The sequence below is a fragment of the Panthera tigris genome, chromosome C1, assembly GCF_018350195.1.
Source record: "Panthera tigris isolate Pti1 chromosome C1, P.tigris_Pti1_mat1.1, whole genome shotgun sequence".
Lineage (NCBI taxonomy): Eukaryota > Metazoa > Chordata > Mammalia > Carnivora > Felidae > Panthera > Panthera tigris.
The window spans coordinates 18,844,184-18,869,443 of NC_056667.1; the positions used below are offsets into that span (position 1 = coordinate 18,844,184).

At 42.9% G+C, this 25,260-nt stretch overlaps 1 protein-coding gene across 2 annotated transcripts in view; it reads left to right on the forward strand.

The window, feature by feature from the left end:
• Positions 1-25,260, forward strand: part of MACO1 (macoilin 1) — a 63,424-nt gene that overhangs the window by 18,114 nt on the left and 20,050 nt on the right. For both annotated transcript variants that reach the window (XM_042995275.1, XM_042995276.1), the window contains 3 exons: positions 4,604-4,727; positions 6,077-6,255; positions 7,654-8,155. In XM_042995275.1, coding sequence (XP_042851209.1) covers positions 4,604-4,727; positions 6,077-6,255; positions 7,654-8,155 — 805 coding nt within the window. The remainder of the gene's footprint in view (positions 1-4,603; positions 4,728-6,076; positions 6,256-7,653; positions 8,156-25,260) is intronic.

The following is a 25,260-nucleotide window of genomic DNA, read 5'->3' on the forward strand; positions in this document are numbered from 1 at the left end:
CCGGGCTCCGAGTCATCAGCCCAGAGCCTGACGCGGGGCTCGAACTCATGGACCGCGAGATCGTGACCTGGCTGAAGTCGGACGCTTAACCGACTGCGCCACCCAGGCGCCCCTTGAATGAAAAGTTTAAGCCTTTATGATTTGACATCTCAGTTGTAGGCATTTCAACGACCAATCCTCATTATGAAGATATTCGTGTGTGTGTGTGTGTGTGTGTGTGTGTGTGTGTGTGTGTGTGTGTATGTTGAAGTGATTTCTCTTTAGGTAGACTCGAAGACAGCCACGTTCCACATAGGAAAAATGTTCCCAGAGTTTCAGCTTTGAAAGGAGTGTCTGAGGTCATTGAGTTGAACCCTTGTTTGGTCTAATAATCCCCACAGCATCACTGACACTTAGTGGTTTAATCGCTGATTGAAAGCCTACAGTGACAAGGAACTCAGCTTTTGGGGCAGCTGTAATAGAAAGTTCTTCCTGATACTGACCCAGAATTTTCCTCCTGATATTTTTGACCCAGCACATCTTGACTGTTTGGGGGCTTGCTTATCTCACAGAGGACATAAAGAGGCTTTCCCCCACAAATAAAGGGAAGTGCACAGAACTTTTTCTTCAGATTCGAGGGGCCTACAGACCATCCCCTTGAGCCCAAGCATTGCGTCCCTACATGAGAGCCACACTGAATGAGTGTGGTCTCCCATCCACAGTTAACATTTCTTCAGAGATTTAACGTCTTCTCTCTCGAGTCTTCTTTTCTGTAGGCAGAACGTCTCTAGTTTCATCAGCTTTCCTTGTATGTTATCTGAACCACTTTCCCCATCCTGACCTTAGCTCTTAGCGGGTCTCTTAACCGAAACGTGCTGTTTCAGGTGTGTTCTGCCTGGAGTGGAGCCACACAGTCACCTCCGTACTTACAGCTGTACTTCTGCTGTCTCAAACTAAGATGAGGCCAGACATTCTCACATTCTTCCAGGCCACCGTGGCAGCCTGAGTCGGGGGCGTGGGGACGTGAGGACTGGCTCTCAGCGTGCTACGCTTTCAGCAAAGCTGCACGAAGCTTGATTCTTAGGCCCAGCTGCGGAACCTGTTAGGATTTTGATCCTGGAGGGAGTGCCAGCTCCTAAAAGCTCCCTGGAGCATTGTTCATCCTCTTCTCAGAGGTGCCAAGGGGATGATGTTGGCCCGTGTAGAAGGCACGGATCAGCTCTGATATTTGAAGTATCCACTGTGAGCACGGTTTTCTCCATCTTTTAGCACTCTCTCATATCTGACTTGATTTATAAGCTAACATGACAGTTTCTTAGTCTGCTTTCCTCTAATTAAAATGATTTTCTTCATACTTTAGTTTTTCCTTGTATTTCCTGGTCCCGGGTCTTGGTTCAAGTGAGTTGCCATTTACACTCGTCATTGTGTCTGGGTTGCAGTTTTTTCTTTGTCATATGAAGGTGAAGTGATCTAGATAATGTCTAGGGGAGCCTTCCAGCTCGATAATCTGTGACTTTGATGAACCGTAGTGATTTTCTAAATTACTTTAATAACGTCTTAGTAGTTGGGGAAAAAACTACCCCTGTAAACAGTTAATAGAACCTATTGGGCACGAGTTTGGTGGGGGACCACAGGGCAGCAGTGAAGCTAGGATCATAAGGGATACTGGCCTCCCTTTAGCCTGAGGCTCAGAAATGCATGTTGGAATAGCTAAGTTATGAAGTAGGTTTTAATTTGGAATGATCAGTGCTCAAATAAACAAAAAAGCAAACTTTGTATTCTTATTGGGCCAGACAAATACGAGTACAGTTTTTATAACATGGGATACATTTCTCTTGCCAACTTGTTAAAATTTAAAATTCTTTCTTAACTTTATTAGGAATAGTTGATGAAATTATATATTGCCACAAAAGAATGATAATATTATATCATAAACTTCTTTTCCTTGCTATTAAGAGGGAAAAAAACACCATACAAAACTGTGTGTACAATAGGACTCTTTCACTTGTTCAAAAATATTTTCATGATTTTATTATTTGACAAGTATAGAAATATAGATATTTTGTCCAAAATGTTCCATTTTTTTCTATAATGTGCATATTATGTGTATGATAACTTTAGACATTAATATAAGAAATTAAGAAATATAAATTTTTTAAAAAGCTTATTTGTTTTTGAGAGAGTGCAGTGGGGGAGGGGCAGAGAGAGGGGGGACAGAGGGTCAGAAGGGGGCTCTGTGCTGACAGCAGCAAGCCCAACCCAGGGCTCAAACTCACCAACCGTGAGATCATGACCTGAGCCGAAGTCTGACGCTCAACCAACTGAGCCACCCAGGCGCCCCAGGAATATAAATTTTTGAAAATGTATTTTGAAAAGAATTTGTGAAAATGCCCCATCTTTTATAGGTTAAATCTATAAGAATGGTTGAGGCCATTAGCTGCCTTGACAGGACTTTGAGTGTCTCTTGCCTCACACACTAGGTCTAAGGGGATTTAGGTTCTCCTTAGGAACAGACTCCGCATCATCTCGGTGATCTTGGACCCAATTTCTATAAACTCTGGGCCTTACTTTCTTCTTCAGTATAATAAGGAACTTGGACTAAATGATCTTCTTTGTAGTTTCAAGAAGCTATGATTTTTCTTTTATTTCATCCCAAGATCCTTAGTAAGAAGACCTTAGGTTACTGATTTCCCTCCCCCCACCCATTCTGTCTTCTGTCACTCACTTGTCTTATACAGTCTCAAAGGAGCTCTTTTCCATAGTTATTGGACCTCATGCCTGTGTAGTCCATCTTCATTAAAAAAATCCCATTATTAATCATGTCTTCACATAGATAGTCCCAGCTTGCAGATTTTGATTGTAAAAATCAGTGAAAATTACCCCATTATTTGTATCTTACTTACTCTACTGCAAGCTGCTTTTTCCTCCCTTGAAACTTGTTTTTAGTTACAAAAGGAATATAAGCTTATAGTCAAGAAAAACAATTTGTAGAACAGAACTTAAATGTCAGAAGCATTTCGTTTAGTTTTTTTTTTTTTTTTTAAGTTTATTTATTTATTTTTGAGAGAGAGACAGAGCAAGCGAGGGAGGGGCAGAGAGAGAGGGAGACAGAATCCCAGGCAGGCTCCATGTCAGCACAGAGCCGGATGCAGGGCTCAAACCCACAAACCGTGAGATCATGACCCGAGCTGAAATCAAGAGTCAGAGGCTTAACCAACTGAGCCACCCAGGTGCCCCTTAAATGTCAGAAACATTTCTTTATGTTATAACTCATTCTTAAGAATTTATTTTTTACGTATCATTTCATGTTAGTACAGATCTTCATTCTTTTGAAAAGCTGTATCATATACATTATACACATTTATTATAAACAATTCTCTGTTGATAGGCATTTAAATTCTACATTTTTGCTATTGTGAATACGATAGTTTATATTCTTATATATTTATTCCAGGGAGTTTTAAAATATTTCTGTAGGGTAGATTCCCAGAATTGGAATTTCTGGGTCAAAGGTATAATATTTTAAGTTTAATTATACTAACCAAACGGCTTTCTAAAACTTGTTGCCCCGATTTATATTTTTGTCAAGTATGAGAATGAACCCTTTGGCTTACCCTCCCTGTATTATTGCTTGTCTTTAAAATTTTTGCTTATCTAGTAGAGTGAAAAATGGAATCTAATTTTTAAAACATTTGTATCTCCCTAATCAGTAGTAGTGAAGTTGAGCATCTTTTCATATGTTTTTTAGCCATCTATATTTTTCTTTTATAAGTTGCAAATTCTTTTCTTCAGTTGCCTTTTTATTGATTTGTAGGAGCTCTTTGTAAAGTAGGGCTGTGACTCTTTTCGTTTACATATTGTAAATATTTTTTGCCAGAATGTTTGTCTTTTATTTTTGTCTATGATTCCATTGCATCTTTTGTCATATAAAAGCTTTCAGTTTGGGTCAGACTTCTTTTTAATTAGTTCGAAAGTCTTTTTAAAATTTTTTTAATGTTTATTTATTTTTGAAAAAGAGAGAGAGACAAAGTGTGAGCAGGGGAGGGGCAGAGATAGAGGGAGACACAGAATCCGAAGCAGGCTCCAGGCTCTGAGCTGTCAGCACAGAGCCTGACTCAGGGCCTGAACTCAGGAACCACGAGATCATCATCTGAGTGTAAGTCGGGCGCTCAACTGACTGAGCCACCCAGACATCCCTAATTAGTTTGAAAGTTTTAATGAAAGTTACTGTAGTTAAGAGAGCAAAGTGATGGTTGCCGGAGGAAAGGAGCGTAGGGGGATGGGCAAAATGGATGAAGGGAAGTGGAAGGTACAGGGTTACAGTTTTGGAATGAATAAGTCATGGGCATAAAAGGCACAGCATAGGGAATACAGCGAATGACATCATAATAACGTTGTGTGGTGACAAATGGTAGCTACACTTGTGGTAAGCATAACATGACATCTAGAGAAATCGAATCACTATGTCGTACCCATGAAACTAATGTAACGTTGTATGTCAGCTAAACTCAAAAAAGAAAAAAGAAAAAGAAAGTTACTGTAATTGAACTCGTGTCCCAAACAACCCATCTGTTATTTTAGTTTAATGTATCGCTGATGCTTGTCTCTCTGCTGTTTCCCACAGAAAGGGGAGTGTGTTTGCCCACGGTGTCCCTCTGGATACTCTTTGTTTATATTGAAGCAGCGATTAGATTTAAAGATCTCAAAAATTTTCATGTAGACCTTTGTCGTCCCTTTGCTGCTCACTGGTGAGTATTATGTGTATTCTTAGTCTCTAATTCAGTTCAGTGTTTTCAGTGTAGAATGGTAAGTGCCATTATCAATTTTTTCTTAGAGATTTTACACGAACCCGAAGACAACATAATATGGCAGTAAAGAGCGTGGGCCCTCCTTTCAGGCAGATGAGTATTCGAGCCCCACTTCTTTCCCCTGATAGCATTGTCACCTTGGACATGTCACCGGCTCTAAGCCTTAGCCCTCTCACCTGTATTTTGGGGACCTATCTTGGGGTCACGGGAAAGATGAAATGAGGGGATATATGTATTTAACTTAATTTCAAGCACATAGGTGTCCGATAAATGTTACCTATTTTTATCTTAATCAGATAGTGATTCCAAAATGTCTTGATGAAAGAGATGGCTCTCTCATGAAATTTAAATGAACTGACTTAATTTTTGCTAGTATTTATGACAAACCAAAATCAACAGGAATCAACTAAGAAGATATCGTTTCCAATATTTTAAAGTCTTTTCACAAGCAAGTGCATTAAATAAACTTGGTCAATAAAACTTGTCACTTTAAATTTGTAGTGAGAGCACATTTAGACTAATTATAATTTATAAGTTTGAATGTTAATGAGACTTAATATGAGTTTTGACAGTGTTTGCAGAAGCTTTGAAATGATATTAGACAGACTGATGAGTCAGATGAAAATATTTCAGCTTTTTATCCCAGAGGTTGTAAGTACAGCTGGTTTAATTTGGTGGTACAAACCAAATGTTGGCACCGATAATATCAATACTTATTTATGTATTTATTTTTTAAATATTTATTTATTTTGAGAGGGAGAGAGTGCAGGAGGGGGAGGGGCAGAGAGAGAGGGAGAGAGAGAATCTCAAGCAGGCTCCACGCTGTCAGCACGCAGCCCAGTGCGGGGCTCGATCCCACGAACCGTGGGATCATGACCTGAGCCGAAATCAAGAGTCAGCGCTTAACTGACTGAGCCCCTCACTCAGGCGCCCCCAGGTGCCTAAGTTCTAAAAATGCACAAGGGAGTTCAGTGTTAATCAAAGACATTAGCAACTGTATCCAGCAGTCACTGGGGTAAAGTTCTTGAGTTGGTTTGAAGAATGTCAGAGTCTGATGAGCAGCCTCTTATGGTCTAGCAGTCCCTCTGTTCCCTGGGGGTTTGCTCCACGTGCCCGCTGCCTGTCACTTCCACAGCAGACATCACATATATTTATGTGTACTAAATGCTCCACTGCCATCATCATCTAGAATGTATTTCTTAATTTCAGTCGTAGGTGTCCTCGTGTGCTTGATGCGTGTGTGGTTTGTGTTTCACTGGCAATTACTGGCTAGGTTTTCGTCTTTCTAGCATTGGGTACCCCGTGGTGACTTTGGGCTTTGGCTTCAAAAGTTACGTAAGCTACAAAATGCGGTTAAGGAAGCAAAAGGAAGTGCAGAAAGAGAACGAATTTTACATGCAGCTTCTTCAACAAGCCCTCCCCCCGGAGCAACAGATGCTCCAGAAGCAAGAAAAAGAAGCCGAGGAAGGTAGGTCTTTACCCTAAAGCTGTGCTGGCTCAGTAGATTAGTCATTATTTTGTCTATCAGTAGATTTCTTTTTTGGCCCTGGAAAAGTTGGTAGGACTTTGGAAGATTACCAAGGATTTTCCTGTTTTCTGGTGTTCCCCTTCAGGGCCATTGCTTTGTTTGATCATGAAATACAGGGCGTGGATGTTTTCTAGCTAGAAGCTGAAGACCATGTGCTTCAAATATGTTTATTTTATTTTATTATTTTTATAGCGTATTTTCCATTTCAACCTTTTATTTGTTACAAATATTTAAAAATGTTTATTCTCAGTAGCAACATAGCATATATAACTATGTGAGTTTATAATGGAAGCAAGTCAAGAACCAAAGTATAAGCAAGATCGCGATGTGGACATAAATAGTTGTTTTTTAAGTTAAAATTCTTCTGAATAGAGCAAGAGTGGTTCGGCCCCATTCTAAATGGTTCCTATAATGCAGTGCGGCTCTTAAAGTGAGCAGTTTCTAGTAAGACCACTCTAATGAGCACGTATCTAATTCAGTAGATGAATTGACAACAATACTAGTTTTCTTTGAAGGTTGGAAGTTTGGAGTCACGTTTTTAGTTGAAATACACCAATCTCACTCTCTGCTATAGTGCAGAAGGATCTCTTCAAGTAGACTTGGACAGACTGGAATGTGTAGGCCTCATACGGAAAATTCTTTTCGAGTGCCCTACTAAATGTCATAGACTTATCACCTCATTGCTAGAGTCAAGAAAAACATAGATGCCCCATATCCTGACCTCATACCTCTCCTTTTGTTTCATTTAATCACTTTCTTTTCAGTAAAGCTATTAACAGTTTGCTTAGCCTGTTTTAAAAGATGGTCTCTTAAGAGTCTGACCTGCCTGTGTCCTCTCATCCCAGGGACAGACAAGTTTGATTTGACTGATAAATTAAGTATGACTTAACTGTAAAATCCTCATCTTCTTTTCAAGGCCCAAACTAGAATGGCTTGGTGTTTATAAATGATAGTGATTTTCCATAAACGATAGTTTTTTAAGTTTATTTATTTATTTAGAGAGAGAGAGAGAGAGAGGGAGAGAATCCCAAGCAGGCTCCACGCTGTCAGCACAGAGCCCGACGTGGGGCTCAAACCCATGAACCATGAGATCATGGCCTGAGCTGAAATCAAGAGTTGGACGCTTAACCTTAACCCTAGGCACCCCATGGATTTGCTTGCGCAAGTTAGCATGATGTGGTGTGGTTATTACTGCTTCTAAATGAGTTTGTAAACTGATGGAGTAAGTTTCTAAGCATAGATAATGCAGTTTGTTGACTCTGTCTGTGCTGTGTTTTTATACAACTAAATGTTCCGGTGTGGGTTTTTTTGTTTGTTGGTTTGTTTTTGGTATTGTAGCAGCCAAAGGATTGCCTGATATGGATTCCTCGATCCTTATACACCACAACGGAGGTATTCCAGCCAACAAAAAACTCTCCACCACTTTGCCAGAGATAGAATACCGAGAAAAAGGGAAAGAAAAGGACAAGGATGCCAAAAAACACAACCTTGGAATAAATAACAACAATATTCTACAACCTGTAGACTCGAAAATACAAGAAATTGAGTATATGGAAAACCATATCAATAGTAAAAGATTAAATAATGATCTTGTGGGAAGTACAGAAAATCTCTTGAAAGAGGACTCATGCACTGCTTCCTCAAAAAATTACAAAAATGCCAGTGGAGTTGTGAACTCCTCACCTCGCAGTCATAGCGCCACAAATGGGAGCATTCCTTCCTCATCTAGTAAAAACGAGAAGAAGCAAAAATGCACTAGCAAGAGCCCAAGTGCTCACAAGGACTTAATGGAAAACTGTATTCCTAATAACCAGCTAAGCAAGCCAGACGCACTGGTGAGGTAAGTGTGCGTGCTGTGTCCTTCGAGCACTTTTCCAGGAAACCCAACTTAAGTCTGGAAAAACAGACCCTTCCATACGGGCCTGTGGGAATTGGTGACCAGATACTGTGGCTTTTAACCCGGCGGTATTTGAAGTGTTTATTTCACATGAGTTTGCTGGTCACCTAGTGCCGTTGTCCTGAAGCATTGATTCGGGCCCTTTTGAGTGTTCTGAGTAAGAGGTGACAGTGTTCTCTTTGCACATCGAATTTACCCGTAACTCGATTCTTGCAGTGGTTTTGAGAGACAGATCTGTGGTCCTGGTCTTGCTCTGTTTGCATATCCAAAGTTCTTGTGGCATAGACACAAGACGAAGAGTTTGTGTCCTGTTCGCACATGTCCCTCTGTCAGACTGGATCCAACAGGCGGGGTGGGGTGGGTGCGGAGAAAGTTGACCTTACCACCTTGTGCTTGTTTTTGCTTGTTTTGGTTAATTCCACTTAAAACGTGGATTATGCCCCCAGATAACTCTGGGGAAATCAAGTTTGAAAGGTAATCTCTAAACATCCCACAGGTAAATACGTTAAACTTCAATTTTAATCACAAATGTTCCTTTTCCCATCTTTAAGTAAGAGAATAACATCGTTGTATTTACCTTGACTGTCTCAGCCGTAAGTCTGTGTTTTATATATTTTCTAAAATACACATATGTTCTTTTTACCTCGTATCTTTTCGATTTGGAAACTGGGATCTGAACGGGACCTTTTTTTTAAGATTTTTAAAAAATGTTTATTATTTATATTTGAGAGAGAGAGACAGACAGACTGCAAGCAGAGGGGGGGCAGAGAGAGAGGGAGACACAGAACCGAAGCAGGCTCCGGGCTCCGAGCTGTCAGCACAGAGCCTGATGCAGAGCTCGAACCCACAAACCGTGAGATCATGACCTGAGCCGAAGCCGGTTGGTCAGCTGACTGAGCCACCCAGGCGCTCCTGAACTGGAGCTTTTTTCATGTGTAACTCAAGAGGACGGTTATAACTCCCTGCCTCCACTAAGTCATCTTCCATTCCTCTTCCTTTGGCTTAATTAAGAGCAGACAATTTCTTCTAGGAGGGAAGGTTTCCAGTGTTATAAATTATATAAAATAGATTATTAATTTGTCTTACTTTTCTGACTGGCAGTTAGATTAAGAGAAATATATGTGGGTTCTGCTGCTAAAGGCTCTAGAGGTTTCCTAGCCCCCAGCCACCTTTAGAAGCATACCATGCTGTTGATGATGTCAGGCCAGCATCCACATCTGTTTGTTGCAACATTCTGCCCATGATGCCCTGCAGAGAAAACACTCAGCAGAGAACCCTCTTCCAGGGGCCCATGGGAGAAAGACCAATTAGTTAACCTTCTATTTCAAGTCAAATGTCCCACAAATTTATTATATGCTGTAAATGAAATATGTGCCACAAGCTTTTTAACATCCTTTCTCCTATCCACGTAAGGTTTTTTTTGTGTTTTAATGTTTGTTTATTTTTGAGAGCTAGAGAGAGCATAGGTAGGAGAGGGGCAGAGAGAGAGGGAGACACAGAATCCGAAGCAGGCTCCAGGCTCTGAGCTGTCAGCACAGAGCCCGACACGGGGCCCGAGCTCACGAACAATGAGATCATGACTCAAGCTGAAGTCAGACTCTTACCGACTGAGCCACCCAGGTGCCCCTCCTATTCACTTTAAAGAATAGCAGTCAAGTCAAAACAGTTTTCCGCTGTTGGGTATTACAGAAACAGCAGATAAGACTCAGTCTTGTGATACCATCTCACTTGGGCCCCAGCTGTAATGTTGATTGACTCTGCCACCTAATCTGCCTCTAGCAAAGAAGTTCAAGGACTCAGATGGCCAGTCTTCCTTCTGTGGGTCCGGTGCCCCCATGCCTCCTCCTGGGTGGTATGGCTCTTCCTGTGGTCACTAATTTGTACTCTGATGTGCCTTGATCTGAAGGGCCCCAGAATATTATTACCCTGTTTTAGGGAATACCTGCTGTCAAATACATAAATAGGAAATACTATATTTAAAATGTTTTATAAGCTTCTGTAGGATTATTTTCAATGTCTAATGTATTACAAAGAATAAGGACACTTTGTGAATATCAACAGGGGAGAAACCTAAATAAATTATGGTCCATCCATTTGATGGACTTTCTTTTTTTAATGTTTATTTATCTTTGAGAAAGAGAGCAGAGAGAGAGAGGGGAGAGAGAATCCCAAGCCGACTCCACACTGCCAGGGCAGAGCCTGACACGGGGCTCGAACTCATGGACCATGAGATCATGACCTGAGCTGAAACCAAGAGTCAGACTGAGTCACCCTTTCTGATGAATTTTTAATATAGACATTACAAAATCATATTTTTGAGCCATATTAAACAATATAGGGAAGTGCTCCTGACACAATATTTAATGAAGAAAGTAGAAAGCAGTTCTATGAAAAACATCTTTTTTTCTCATATACACAAAAATGATTCGAAGGGGAAGGAACTAAAATGATAGCAATAATTATTGCCTCATGATAGTATTGGGGCTTTAGTTTTTCTTTTTACTTTCATGCATTTTCAAATTTTCCAAGACGAACAACAATAGAAGTTTATAAACAGAAGCTATCTGAGCACATTACTCAGCTTGGTTGTAGGAGGCCTTATCACATTTCCTCTCGTCCTTCTTGGCCATCTCCCATTTCCTCTTGTTTGACTTCATGTATGCTTTGGTGAATATTAGTAAGACTATAATTGACCCAAACCTGACGTGCTCGAGTTGTTAGCTAGACAGTGGGGTTGTATCTTAAGATGGAGAGGGGCTGGATTCAGGGGCCCGTAAGGCTCCTTCTGATGTAAACGTACTGGGCTGACAGCCTATATGGGAGCCCTGGGCTACAGCAGACAGGCTTCTGGTTGTGCACAAGCCAGGCTGGCTGGAGGGAGAAGACTGATCTCCCGCTTCCTGTTTAAAAAAAAAAATTTTTTTTTAAATCTTTTGGAAAACCAGTACTGTAATACAATGGTAAGTTAATTGCAAAACATTCCACAGCTCGCCTGTCTCAGCATCATGATTGAGAGCTGTTCTATTTGAGGAACCGGTACTGTGACTTGGGGGAAAAATTCATTAGGACACCCCTTTCAAAGAGAATTCTTGTAGGTCCTTGTGGCTGTGAAAAGGGTTGATGGCCACTCCTTGTTGGAAGGAGCAAGTAGTCCTTCAGGTCTTTTCTCTGTCCCTCTCAGCCCCACGCACGCTCCCCCCCGTGCGCTGTATTCCACAGGTTGGCGAATGACTGCGCCCAGGCCAAATCTGGCCCACTGCCTGTTTTTGTAAAAAATAGTTTTATTGGAACACAGCCATGCCCGCTCATTCATTTACGTAGCGTCTGTGGCTGCTTTTGTGCCACAGTGGCAGTTGAGTAGCTGCGACAGAGAGACAGAGACCGTGTGGCCTACAAAGACAAAGATATTAACGGTCCGGCCCTTTGCAGAAAAAATATGCTGATAGATGGCTACGGTTAGAGAATGTGCGGGAAGGTGGGGATTTGGGAAGAAGTGTTGCCTGTAGGATCCTTCCCAGGAAAAGTTTGGGAACGCGCGAAAGCCAGCCCAAAGTTTCTCTTCTCATTTGAAAAATACATCTTACAAAATGACCTGACTTCTGCCAGCTTGGTTTCTGAATCCTTTACCCAGGATATTTAGAAACAGTCTTATATTGTTGGTAGCCAAAATATTTAAATTCTGACCTGAGAAAAATTCTAGATAAAAACAGAAAATACAAGAAGGAAGATCAGTTATTTGTTTTTCTAATTTTTAAAAATGTTTATTTTTGAGAGAGAGAGAGAGACAAAGTGTTGGGGGGGGGGGGGTTGGGGGAGGACAGGGAAAGACAGAGACCCAGAATCCCAAGCAAGCTCTAGGCTCTGAGCTGTTGGTACTGAGCCCGACGCAGTGCTTGAACCCACAAACCGTGAGATCATGACCTGAGCCGAAGTCAGACACTTAACTAACTGAGCCACCCAGGTGCCCCGAAGATCAGTTATTTTAACTAAGAGCTGGGTTAAAAGGAATGATGGAAATTAGAATGAGATCTGCTACATTTCTTCTAAAATCTGGTCAATTTTAAAACATTTTAAATGTGAAAAAATTACAGAAGATTTAGAGAAAAGGGAGAAATAGTCGCACCATGTGACACAAATCACTGTTAAAATTTTGTCGTATATTCTTTTCATCAACTAAACTTACCTAGTTGTGGCCATAGTGTTTGTGTAGTTTTCGTGTCCGGCTTCTTTCTCTTAAATTGTATCTAAATCATTTTGCCAGTGCAGCCGAACCCTCTTTTTCCCTTGATGTGGAATATTCCGTGGCAGTCTGTGAGATCACTCGGCAGCTGCTCTAAGATGGGGCAGGTCAGGGTGACAGTGGAGTGGCTCTCCTGCAGTTTCAGGGCCTGGGAGCGGGAGAGCCGGCAGCCGTGTGTGCGCTCGACACGAAGCTCCCGCTCAGATACAGCCCCAGACTGGAGGGTTCTTCTTCGCCACTCTCCCTTGTTTCCAGGTCGAGGGAGAGAATGTAAAACTCTGACTACAAAATGTAAAGCGATCGCTGTTCTGTTGAAATGCTGAAACAAAAAAAAGGCTCCTCGGTTCACTTCCAGTCTATTTTTTTTTTCTTTGGTACCCAACACAGAAGATTCATCCCTTCTATTTTTAGTGCTTGTTCTTAATAAGATATCAACTTTGTCTCTAATGTAGTCGAGCCGTATCTGGTACAAAGAGTCACGAAGGAAAAGTCTCCGGGGTTTGCCTCGCAGAGCTGCATTTAACAAAACCGAGTCGGATTTAGAATGGTGTTTATTTGTTGGAGCTGGAAGCGTTCTCAGGGGCGTCTAGACCAGCCTCCCCAACCCTGTCTTTTCGTCTGTGAAGTAGATGAGCCCTGGGAGAGTAGACGGCTAGTCTGAGTGACCAAGCTAGAGTGGCGGTGCCAGGGCCGGAACCCACGCTTCTTGACTTCTGCCTTTTTGGTTCTAACCATGCTGCTTTAAAAAGGTTTATCAGGGGCACCTGGGTGGCTCAGTCGGTTAAGCGGCCGACTTCGGCTCAGGTCACGATCTCACGGTCTGTGAGTTCGAGCCCCGCGTCGGGCCCTGTGCTGACAGCTCAGAGCCTGGAGCCTGTTTCGGATTCTGTGTCTCCCTCTCTCTCTGACCTTCCCCCGTTCATGCTCTGTCTCTCTCTGTCTCAAAAATGAATAAACGTTAAAAAAAAAAATTAAAAAAAAAAAAGGTTTATCAACCTGCTTTATTTTTCTGCTTTATATTTTTCTTTCTGTGCTGTTATTCATTTTAAATATACACGCAAGCAAAGCTGGCTCGGTGACTGGCACCAGACCTAGATTTTAGGCTCTCGTGGCTAAAATCCGTGGAAGAAGTGCTTAGAACTTCAGAATTCATTTTTTATTAATTCATGAGTTATTCAGAATTCATTCATTTCCTTTTTTGTAGAGAGACGCTGTTCTAAGTGTTTTTCAAATTTTTGCTCTTGCCAAAGACACAAGGGTGTACTTAATCTCTGAGTGTAGAGGGGCCAGCCACTCATACCCTTGAAAGCTTACGAGGTCTCTGAGAATTCAGCTCTGCTTAGGGCTAGCTTGGTTCAGACAGCCCAGAACCACCCAGCCTGGAATTTGCCCTTTTGGGAGGGAGAATTCTGGAGTAGGCTTAACTGGTCACCTGGACAGCCAAGAGCCCTGAACTGGAAGACTTAAGCCCAGGGATGTAACCATCGACTTACCCTGAGGAGAGGCCACTAGCGAGTGACTTCCTGGAAGGCCTGGGATCCTGGGGTTGGGACACTGCCATGATAGTAAGTTCTGGAGAAAGTTTGAAGCCAGGGAGCCGGGGAGAGCCTTCTCTTTAGGGAAAAATGGGATCTGGGGAAAGTTATACTCTATTCAATACTCACTCTTTTATTCCTCTCTAAATTTATTTGGTTACTTTAGGCACACCAAAACGTAGTTACTTATAACTTAATTTGTTCACATAATTCTGCTTGTTAGGAGACTTGAGATCCTGGGGGTGGTGGTGGGGAGGGGAAAACTTTGTCAGGATTTTTCAGATAATCTCTAAGCAAGTGGTGACCCTGCCTCAGAGGGAAAGGAGGGAAGGGGATGGATAGAGAAGTACTTTAAGAAATTTAAAAAAAAAATTTTTTTTAATGTTTACTTAGTTTTAAGAGGGTGTGAGCGGCTGAAAGAGAGGACCTGAGGATCTGAAGCGGGCTCTGCACTGATAGCAGAGAGCCCAGCGTGGGGCTTGAATCCACAAACCGTGAGATCATGACCTGAGCTGAAGTCAGACGCTCAACCGATGGAGCCACCCGGGCGCCCCCTTTAAGAAACTTTAACTTGTTCACTGGGCCGCCTGGGTAGCTCCGTCGGTTAAGTGTCCGACTTCAGCTCAGATCATGATCTCACAATTTGTGGGTTCAAGCCCCGCATCCGGCACTGTGCTGACAGTTTGGAGCCTGGAGCCTTCTTCGGCTTCTGTGTCTCCTTCTCTCTCCACCCCTTCCCTGCTTGTGCTCTCTCAAAAATAAATCTTAAAAAAAATTAAAAAAAAAAAAAAAAAGAAGAAATTTTAACTCGTTGGCTTACACTGAGGAGTATTTAACACTCAGCCCAAGGACTGACTTATATTACCAGACCTGGACCTTAGAGAAATATTTTTGGAACATATAGATTGATGACAACATGTTTTATTAAATAGGCTATATAATGTTCTAGTCCGTCAATGAGTGTATCGATTAGTATTATGTTTTAGCAGGCTGTGATGTGTTTGTGACTCCTCTCTTTCTGGTTTAAGCGGGAGGGGGGGTGCAGAATGTCATTGTTCTTCATTCCACTTTCTAGCCCCTATAAGCCTTGTGTTTGTATTTATGATTTTAGGTTTCTCTTACAAAGGGGGACGAAGGTGGCCAAAGCTAAAACAGCCAGCTTTCCCCCTTGACCGGACTTGCTGGTGGCACAGATTGCCCAGATGTGACTTGTGACTGGCAGTTTACAATCTGTTGTACTTTAAAACATTTTTTTTTCTTTTTATTTCAGAGAGAGAGTGCGTGGGGCCGGGGGGTGGGGGCAGAGGGAGAGAGAAAGAGAATCCTAAGCAGGTTCCATGCTCAGTGTGGAGCCTGACGTGGGGCTTGATCCCGTGACCCTGGAATCATGACCTGAGCTGAAATCAAGAGTCAGACGCTCAACTGACAGAGCCACCCACGTGCCTCTGTACTTCTGAATTTAATCTTGTCTTCCAAATACCAGCATTTGAGATTGTTGTAGAACCTCTGACTTACATAAGCCTTCTTAGTGTGGTCTTGCTCTGTGGGGAAAAACGACAGGAGACCGGTTTACAGGACTTCCCGTTTTTCATTTCCCCGCATTTTGAGATGTCTATGCACAACTAAAAATTACATATCCTTTGAAAAGAAAGGGCCATGTTTTTAGATTCTGGTTTTTAATAATCAGTGGGTTCAGTGTGACCTGGTGTGAATAACTGAAAAAGAGCTAAGCGAAGAGAGACTCCAAGAAACTCGTATTTTGTCACCTCAGAGAAGCTTTTCAAAGCAACAAGGAAAGTTAGGGGCAGATGCCATGTCCCAGAAGAACAAAGAGACGCCATTTCTTCTTACGACTGTCCGCCTTTCCCGTCCCTTGTAGGAAGCTGTCCGGGTGTTTGCCCATCTCAGGGTTAGAAGTGGGTGGGGCTGGCTCCTAGCTCCAGAGGCCAGGAAAGACAAGGAACTTGGTGGGTGGTTCCAAGTTGTAACAGAAAGTGAGGAAGCAGATTCAGTGCGTGGAACCCAAGATTGTAGGCACAAAGCCATAATACAGCCCAAAGCTGAGACCTGACCGTGGGGAAGAACTAAGAGCAGTGGATTCAGGAGGTAGAGCCTGTGAGCAGCCCCTTGGACAGGTGCCCCAGGGGGGGATGGCACTTGTATGGACTAATCTAGCCCTCCCCCCCAAGGCCTGAAGAGTCCTCAGTGGGGAATCACAGGGGTTTGGGTGAGACAGGTTACAGAGGGTTCTCTTGAAAGGTGGAAACCCATCTTCAAAGCAAGTAATGGAAAGCCTCCAAGATTGATTGTTAAAGGGGAGGAAGTAGCAAAACATTGCATTTATGAGGCCATTATAAAATATGGGTGGGTATGGTTCTCAGATACACAGAAAACTACGTGGAATAACACATACCAGATGGTCAATTGTAGTTGATTGTAGGGGATATTTACTTTCTATTTACATTGTCTATTTCTGTGGAGTTTGAATTTTTACACGGGCTTGTTAATACCCAGAATAGAACCTAAGCTCAGTGAGGCCAGGGACCTCCTTTTCTCTTACCTGCCATGGTACACAGAGTAGATACTCAATAAATACCTGTTGAATGAGCATTCCCGTCGTGCAGAGAAAATGCTAGAAAGAGACGGGGAGGAAGATGAGTCTCAGTCATCGCAGTGCAGTGCAGTTCAAAGTTGAGTGACAGTGTGGCTCAGAGAGGCTTTTGAAGTTAGAAAAGTTACATATTACATTAGACAGGCCAAGCACCGAACATTCAGCGTCCCACTGTTTGTTGCTCGTGAGTAGGTTGTTAACAAGCTTATTTCTAAAAAATAGAAATACTTTCCACTCTAAGCCCCTTTCCTTGGTATTTCCTAGGAAGTTTTGCAATTTAGTACTCTGTCAGTACTATTTTCTAAGGATATTCAGGAGGTTCAAGAATTTCTGGAAGTTACCAGGGACAAGGGGAGAAAACTCATCCAAGGGACTCCTCTCAAAAAAGCCATTTGCTCTGGCAGTGGGTCGGTTGTGCTTCAGGGCCAGGGAATCTAGGCACAAGCCACGCCTCGGCCAAGAACTTGGAGGAGATCTCAGTTTGCTGCTTATTCATCTCTCCTGGTGAGTCTTGCCCTCTCCCCTGCCAGCCCTGGCCATGCTCTTTGTCTGTGTGGTAGCTGGATAGGGAGCTCAGATCCCACGTTTCTGCTTCAAGGAAATCCCCCAGGTTAGAAAAGGTGTTGACTCGAGGCACCTGGGTGGCTCAGTCGGTTAAGCGTTTGACTCTCGATTTCAGCTCAGGTCATGATCTCACGGTTTGTGCATTTGAGCCCCGTGTTGGGCTTTGCCCTGACAGCTTGGAGCCTGCTTGGAATATTCTCTCTCTCTCTCTCTGTCTCTCTCTGTCTCTCCCTGTCTCTCCTTCTCTCTCTCTCTCTTTCCCCCACCCACAAAATAAATAAACATTAAAAAAGAAAATGTGTTGACTGTTTATATATCATCTCTGGTGCTAGAGGGAGAATGATAACATTTGTTCTCTTTTGCATCTGAACACATTTTGCTGGGTGCCAGAAACAGTTTGCGGAAGAAAATCTGGGGCTTGGGCCCTGGGACTTTACCCCGGCTGCATCCCCTACGGGTGGCCCCTGCACACCGCAGAGCTAACAAACTGTGGCTGCAAAATGACTTGCTTGCTACCCTCCCCAGGGAGTGCTGGCTACCAAAGCAGACCTTTCTGCTTCTATAGGTACACAGAGTAATTTATTTGTAACAGTATTATTTCTAGCCCAGAGGTAGAATTTAGTAAAACTGTGTGAAATTTTAGAATAAAGATGATGCAAACTGGGCAGTTAGAGGTTCCAACTAGATTAAATATGTCGAATTTAGCGGCTGCCGAATTATTTGGAAATGATTAAGTGGAAAAAATAAGTAGTAGAGCCATAGTTCTATTTAGTAAATTTGGTGTGTGTGTGTTCTGTCTCTGTGGGAAAATGTTTTTGATTCATGTTTGTGTAGCATTGCCTCTGAGCAGACATGACTTATTTCCACTTTCTGCCATGCTCATAATATTTACGGTACCTATAGGTTTTATTTGGTTGGCTCTGTTTACATTAATCCACAGTATAGTTTGAGTTGATTTTAAGCACTGCAGTTATTTAAAACTATCATATTCTGAGATATAAATGTGGTAATAGGAGCATGATAATTTTATACTTAAACAGGGCTAGTGTGTGACTTGAAAACCATGTAGCTCGGGAGAAACTAGGCATCAGTGACTTTAAGCCACCAATTTGCCTACTGCCTTCACATCCAGGGAACCAAAGAAGATAATTATGTTGTACAGATAAATAAATTACGAAATGACACCAATTATTTGCTGTAGGGAGTCCACACTGGAAATATTTTTCTGTTGAGTACTAAGAGTTTATTCTAACAAAACAGGGATTTCTAGTTAGACAATTGGAAAGTTTCCCTCCCTAGAATTCAGAAGGAACTACTATAAAACTTTGTGTTAAATTCTGAGTCAGTACCCCTGCTGGCACATAATGAATTGAGATTTCCAGCTAAGGGGATTAGTGGTGGATTCCCTGAAGGGGACGTACTCCAAGGAAAAGGAACTATATTCTTTAAATGTTACTCACGCCATCATTTAGAAACTAGCTATTTGAATCCTTTGACAGCCAGTGTGGGCACACTTCAATCTTTGCAAACGTCTGAGACCTTTTTTCCAGCCAGCTGGGCCTCTCGGGGTTAGAATAAGTTTTGGTTTCTCTTTTATGGGAAGAATGACAGCTCTTCTCTCTCATAAGGTGCATTTCACAACTCCCTTGGCCCAGTGTTGTTCCAGGCTTGAAAAAGAAACAGAGTAATGGACTGGAAAAGACGGTTGCCCTTCCTCTCCCCCTGGCCCTAGAGCTGGGAGCAGGACAGGGCACAGCACAGGCTGGGGTTGGCACCATTTGCATTCGCTACTGCGCCTGGCCCCTGGGAGTCAGGATGCACGTACCCTTCCTGCGGGACAGCTGATTGTCACCATGGGGGACTGCACGTTCCCTTCCTGCGGGACAGCCGATTGTTGCTGTGGGGGATTGCAGGCCTGGTGTTGCTAAATCTTCTGAGATTTTGAAGAGATGCCAAAGATAGATATCTATGTCAAATCTCCCAGTTTTGAAGTCAGGGAGGGTCAAACAAAACATGTTTATGGGCCAGATTGGCTTACCAGTTTGCAGCCTCTGCACCTGACCCTTCCTGTTATTCTTGTATTTTGTTCCCTCCCACCCCTCTGGCCCTACCAATCAAAACTTGACTCCTATAGGAAGGATTTTTCTGTTACGGAGTATCTGGTAAATCCCGTGAACTCGTTTGCCATGTATGAATGGGAACTTTTTGCTTCATCCTCTTCTTCAGTTCTTGGCATTCCTGGAAAACATGCACCTGTTGACAGTGTCTCCCTCCACCCCAAAGACCATCCCCTTTACAGTCACATGCCCACAGCTGACTGTGAGGCTTTCGGAGCACTTAGAAGGAGAAGGGACAGCCGGCCTTGTGATAAGGGTGGTTTGGGTGTCTGGTGTTCCTCCAACCATACGCCACAGAGAGCTGCTTAGCCCTCCTGGGCCTAGAACTGGTGACTTCTCCCACGCCAACATGTTTCTCTCCCGTGTCCTTAGAGCATAAAATACATCAAAATTCGGGACGGGGATGCTGGTTATTCAGACTTCACGGGCCAGCTGGTTTAGAATCTGGCCTCCCAGCACCATCCCTTATGACATGTGTATACTTTGAAGCCTGATGTCAGAACGATGTCTGCTCTTGCCTTTCCAGAGGGAGCCAGACCAGGGCGATAAACTACAGTTCTAGAGTCTAGATTTAGAAAAACTATTGTTTTGATAGCCACTGATGAATGGGAAGTAGTTGATGTCGATTCAGGAAGTGAGGCATTCTCTACTCCAGAAGCTTAAATTCCCCTTTTTTGGGAGTGACCTAAAAAGTTTATAAAGTAAAAGAGTTGGACTTTCCCTAAGGCTTTCAGATTATTCTGAAACTGGCCTGTGACATGGACAAATCTAAGAGTAACAGTGAACACTGAAAAGCCGTGGAAAGCAGATTAATAGCCTCCTCTTTTTTTTTGTTTAAGTTTTCATTTAAATTCCATTTAGTTAACATACATCCTAATGTTAGTTTTAGGTATACAGTATAGACTCAACACTTCCGTACAAGACCCAGTGCTCACCATGACTAGTAGACTCCTTAATCCCCATCGCCTGTTCAACCTGTCCCCTGTCCCCCTTCCTTCTTGTAACCATCAGTTTGCTCTGTTATAGTCAAGAGTCTCTTTCCTGGTTTACCTCTCTTTCCCCCGCCCTTTGCCCATTTGTTTCATTTTTTAAATTCCACGTGAGTGAAGTCACACGGTATTTGTCTTTCTCTGACTGGTTTTACTTAGCAGAATACTCTCTCGCTCCATCCATGGCGTTGCACATGGCAAGATGTCAGTCTTTTTTATGGCTGAGTGGTCTGCCACATACACACCACATCTTCTTTACCGATTCATCAATTGACGGACACGTGGACTGTTTCCATAGTGTGGCTGTTGTAGATAATGCTGCTGGAAGCATCAGGGCGCGCGTATCCCTTTGAATTAGTATTTTTGTATCCTTTGGGTAAATACCTAGTAGTACAGTTGCTGGATCGTAGGGGAGTTCTGTCCTTAACTTTGTGAGGAATCCACACTGTTTTCCAGAGCGGCTGCGCTAGTTTGAGTCCCCACCAACAGTGCAAGAGGGTTTCTCCACGTCCTCGCCGCCACCTGTTTCCTGTGGTGTTGATTTTAGCCATTCTAAAAGGTGCGAGGCGATAATCTCATCATAGCCTCCTCTTTTAAAATAAGTTTCTCCCAATCACAAAATAATAATTAAAATGTTAAAAGTAAGTTCTGGGGCCTCCTGGGTGGCTCAGTCAGATGAGTGTCCAACTTCGGCTCAGGTCATGCTCTCCACAGTTCGTGGGTTCGAGCCCCGCGTCGGGCTCTGTGCTGACAGCTCGGAGTCTGGAGCCTGCTTCGGATTCTGGGTCTCCCTCTCTCTCTGCCCCTCCCCCGCTCGCTCCCTCTCTATCTCTCAAAAATAAATAAACTTAAAATAAAAATAAGGGGGTGCCTGGGTGGCTCAGTCGGTTGAGCGTCTGACTTCAGCTCAGGTCACGATCTCACGGTTCGTGAGTTCGAGCCCCGCGTCGGGCTCTGGGCTGATGGCTCAGAGCCTGGAGCCTGCTTCCGATTCTGTGTCTCCCTCTCTCTCTGCCCCTCCCCCATTCATGCTCTGTCTCTCTCTGTCTCAAAAATAAATAACATTAAAAAAAAATTAAAAAAAAATAAGTTCTATATGTTGAGTATATCTAACTTTGAAGATCAAGAAAAGATAGCCACTATCTTAATATAATATCCTGTCAGTCTTTTTTCTCTTGCATGCATATATATTAGTGCATACATATTATTTTTACAAACAGAGCTCATACTATGTATAATAGTTTGTTCTGTTTAATTTTTTTTAATATTTGTTTATTCTTCAGAGAGAGAGACAAAGTGTGAGCAGGGGAGGGGCAGAGAGAGGGAGACGTAGAATCCGAAGCAGGCTCCAAGCTCCGAGCTGTCAGCACAGAGCCCGATGCGGGGTTCGAACCCACGAACCGTGAGATCATGACCTGAGCCGAAGTCGGACGCTTAACCGACTGAGCCGCCCAGGTGCCCCTATGTAAAATATTTTGTAACTTGTCTTTTTCACTGACTACATCGTGAGCATTCTCCTGTGTCCTCAAATATTCTTCCTTAACGGTTTCTTACTGGCTGCATGTCAGTCAGACACATGAATATACAATTTATTTAGTCAGTCTTCCGTTGAATATTTAAGTGTTTCTGTTTTTTTTTTTCTTGTTCGAAGTAATGCTGCAACAAACACACTTTTATGTAAGTCTTTGTGTGGATCTCCAGTTCTCCTCTGGATAAATGTCAGGGAATGAGATGAACATTTTAAAGGCTTTTGATACAAACTATCAAATCTGACCACATCCTTTAAGGACCTTATTAAAAATACTCGTTGTAGCACTCACAGCTTTATTCTTGAAGGGTTTCAAGAAGTCAGTTCCCCTATTTCCCTATAGGACCAGTTCCGTGAATGCCTCGAGGATTCCTTTTCTCTCTTTGCATTCTTGAGGACAATGAATGTGTTTACCTTTTACATTTGATAGATTAGGGAGCAGAGACGTTAAGTACTTTGTAATAACGGTTTTACTTAGTAATCATCAGTCTGTTGCGTGTTTTGGGATATCTGTGCCTGGTAAGCAATTGTAGTAACCACCGTGAGACCCGAGGCAGCTTCAGGTCACTGTATCCAAAGCTGTGATCTATAGGACATGTGGGAGCAACTTCAAGTCAGCATCGTAGGCCTTACTGAAGATGAAGGGCATTCAGGCTTGTGTGTGCCTGTCCCGTGTTGCCCGTCCTGTCAGCGAGAATGACCTGGAAAGGGGGAAGGGAAGGAGATGGTGGAGAGGGTTCTTCTGGAGACAGAGCTTTAACGTATGAGCTCAGTGTTCCTCATAGACAGCTGTGTGGTCCTAAACAAGTCTTGTCTTGTATGATTGATGTGTAACAGGGGATCTCCTAATGGAATTAGGTCCTTAACAAGATGAAGCAGTTGGCCTTCATTTATTCTTTTCGTACACCTGCCTTCTTCATAAGCAAACGCCCGTTTACCCCTGTCTCCTTCAGCCACTATTAACCAAAAACTCTGACGGCCTGCTGTAGGTAGAATGTTGCCAGGGCTGACCCTGTTCTAAGCACTGTGAAGGTTAGAGACAGTGGCCTATAAGGACTGGAAGAAACTTTAGAAATACAGTTCCAGGGGTGCCAGGGGTGGCTCAGTCGGTTGAGCATCCGTCTGACTTTGGCTCAGGTCATGATCTCACAGTTCGTGAGTTCAAGCCCCACATCGGGCACGCTGCTGCCAGCTCAGAGCCTGGAGCCTGCTTTGAATTCTGTGTCTCCCTCTCTCTGCCCCTCCCCTGCTTTACACTGTCTCTCTCCCTCAAAAATAAATAAAGATTAAAAAAAATTAATCAATAAAAAAAAGAACTACAGTTCTGGCTTCTAATTTTATAGCACATTCAGCCCCTGGCTTCAAAGAATATATAGTCTTTGGAGAAAAAGATACATACACAGGAAAATATTAAACACCAGAACAAATTAAAAAACAGCACAGGGCAACAGCTTAGTACCCAACAAGGATCACCCACAGTAAAGGCTTTCACATATCGGGGGGAGAGAGAGGACTTTGGGCCCTGGAGATCTGCACCTTGTGCTGGAGAGCTTGTTTTGTTTTGTCTTTATTTTTTAACTGGGCCTTGAAGAGTGAGATTTGAAAATTGGAGGCCATTCCTCCCCAAGGGCTGGTATAATTAAAGGCAGAAGATGTCTGGAAACCAGGAGTGGGTAATTTTGGCTGGTGCGATGAAGTTGTTAGAAGCACCTATGTCTCAGCCACTTGGCTGCATGATTTGGAGACAATCTTCTGAAGCCCCTTTTCTTACAGAGCAGGCCATCTTGTAAGTTGGGGCTTTTTTTGAAGTGTGCTTGACATAATATTGAATCAGAGTCTCAGGTGTACAACGTAAGTGATTCAACAATTATATACGTTATGAAATGCTCACCATGATAAGTGTATTATATTATTGACTGTATTCCCTATGCTGTACTTTTTATCCCCATGACTTACTTATTTCATAACTGGAAGAGTGAACCTCTTCATCCCCTTCACCCATTTCACCTCTCCCTCTTCCCTTTGGCAACCACCAGTTTGTTCTCTGGATTATGAGTCCGTTTCTCTCTTTTTTGTTGTTGTTCATTTGTTTTTTTAGATCCCACATATAAGTGAAATCATGTAATAGTTGTCTTTTTCTGGCTTATTCCACTTAACGTAACTAGGTCCATCCATGTTGCCATGAATGGTAAGATCCCATCTCATTCTTTTTTATGGCTGAGTAATATTCCATTGTGTGTATATACCACATCTTTATCCATTCATCTACGGATGGACATTTAGGTTGCTTTCATGTCTTGGCTATTGTAAATAACACTGCAGGAAACATAGGGTGCATATATCTTTTCAGATTAGCATTTTCGTTTTCTTTGGGTGAATACCCAGAAGTGGAATTACTGGATTGTATGGTACTTTTTTTTTTCCTTAAAAAAATTTTTTTTCAATCTTTTATTTATTTTTTTTTTTTGAGAGAGAAAGACACAGAGCGTGAGCAGGGAAGGGGCAGAGAGAGAGGGAGACAGAATCCGAAGCAGGTTCCCGGCTCTGAGCTGTCAGCACAGAGCCCGACGCGGGGCTCGAACCCACGAACTGTGAGATCGTGACCTGAGCCGAAGTCGGACGCTTAACCGACCGAGCCACCCAGGCACCCTGATTGTATGGCACTTCTATTATTAGTTTTTTGAGGAGGCTCCATACTGCTTTCCAGAGTGGCTGCCCCAATTTATATTCCCAGCACCAGTGCTGGAGGACTCCCTTCTCCCCACATCCCTGTTGACACTTGTTATTTCTAGTTCTGTGTTGTCTTGCAGAGCCTGTAACCTCTCTGTCCCCAGCCCTTTAGCGTTCAGAGCTAACCAACAGAGCTGAGAGAGCCTCTCACCTTCCTGATGGGCTCATGGGGTCAAACCAGCAGCCCTGGAAGCATACACTTAGGTAGTTTTCTGGAGTGGGTATAGACTGTGACTCATAGTGGATATAGCTACTCATCCCTGGGTGAAATCCTGGCTGAGAAAAGATCTCCTCCTTTTTTTGCAGGACTTACTTCCTAGGGAAATTTACTGCCCCAAAGCCTTAAGTTTCTCTGAGCTCTCCGTTAGGTCTCATAACGCCTCTGGGTTTATAAAAACCCTGAAGTGCTTGTCGGTACCCACTGGAGACTTTTAAACCTTCAGTGAAGTCATAGTACTGTGGGCGGTAATTCAAGTAATTCACAGAAGCTAAGGAGTATACACATTTAGACACAAATATCTCCCTACCTTTTCACATACTTAAACACAAAACTGCTTTCAACTAAAAGCTGACACTTGAATCCTGTACTTTGGTTTACTACCAGATGCACTTCAAGATCCTCAGAGATATTTTTCCTACTTAGCCTGCCTGACAGACTCATGTTTGAGCCCCATTCTTTTGGTCGGCTAGAAGATTACCCCTTATTAAAATGTAAATCTTTCCTCTTAATAACT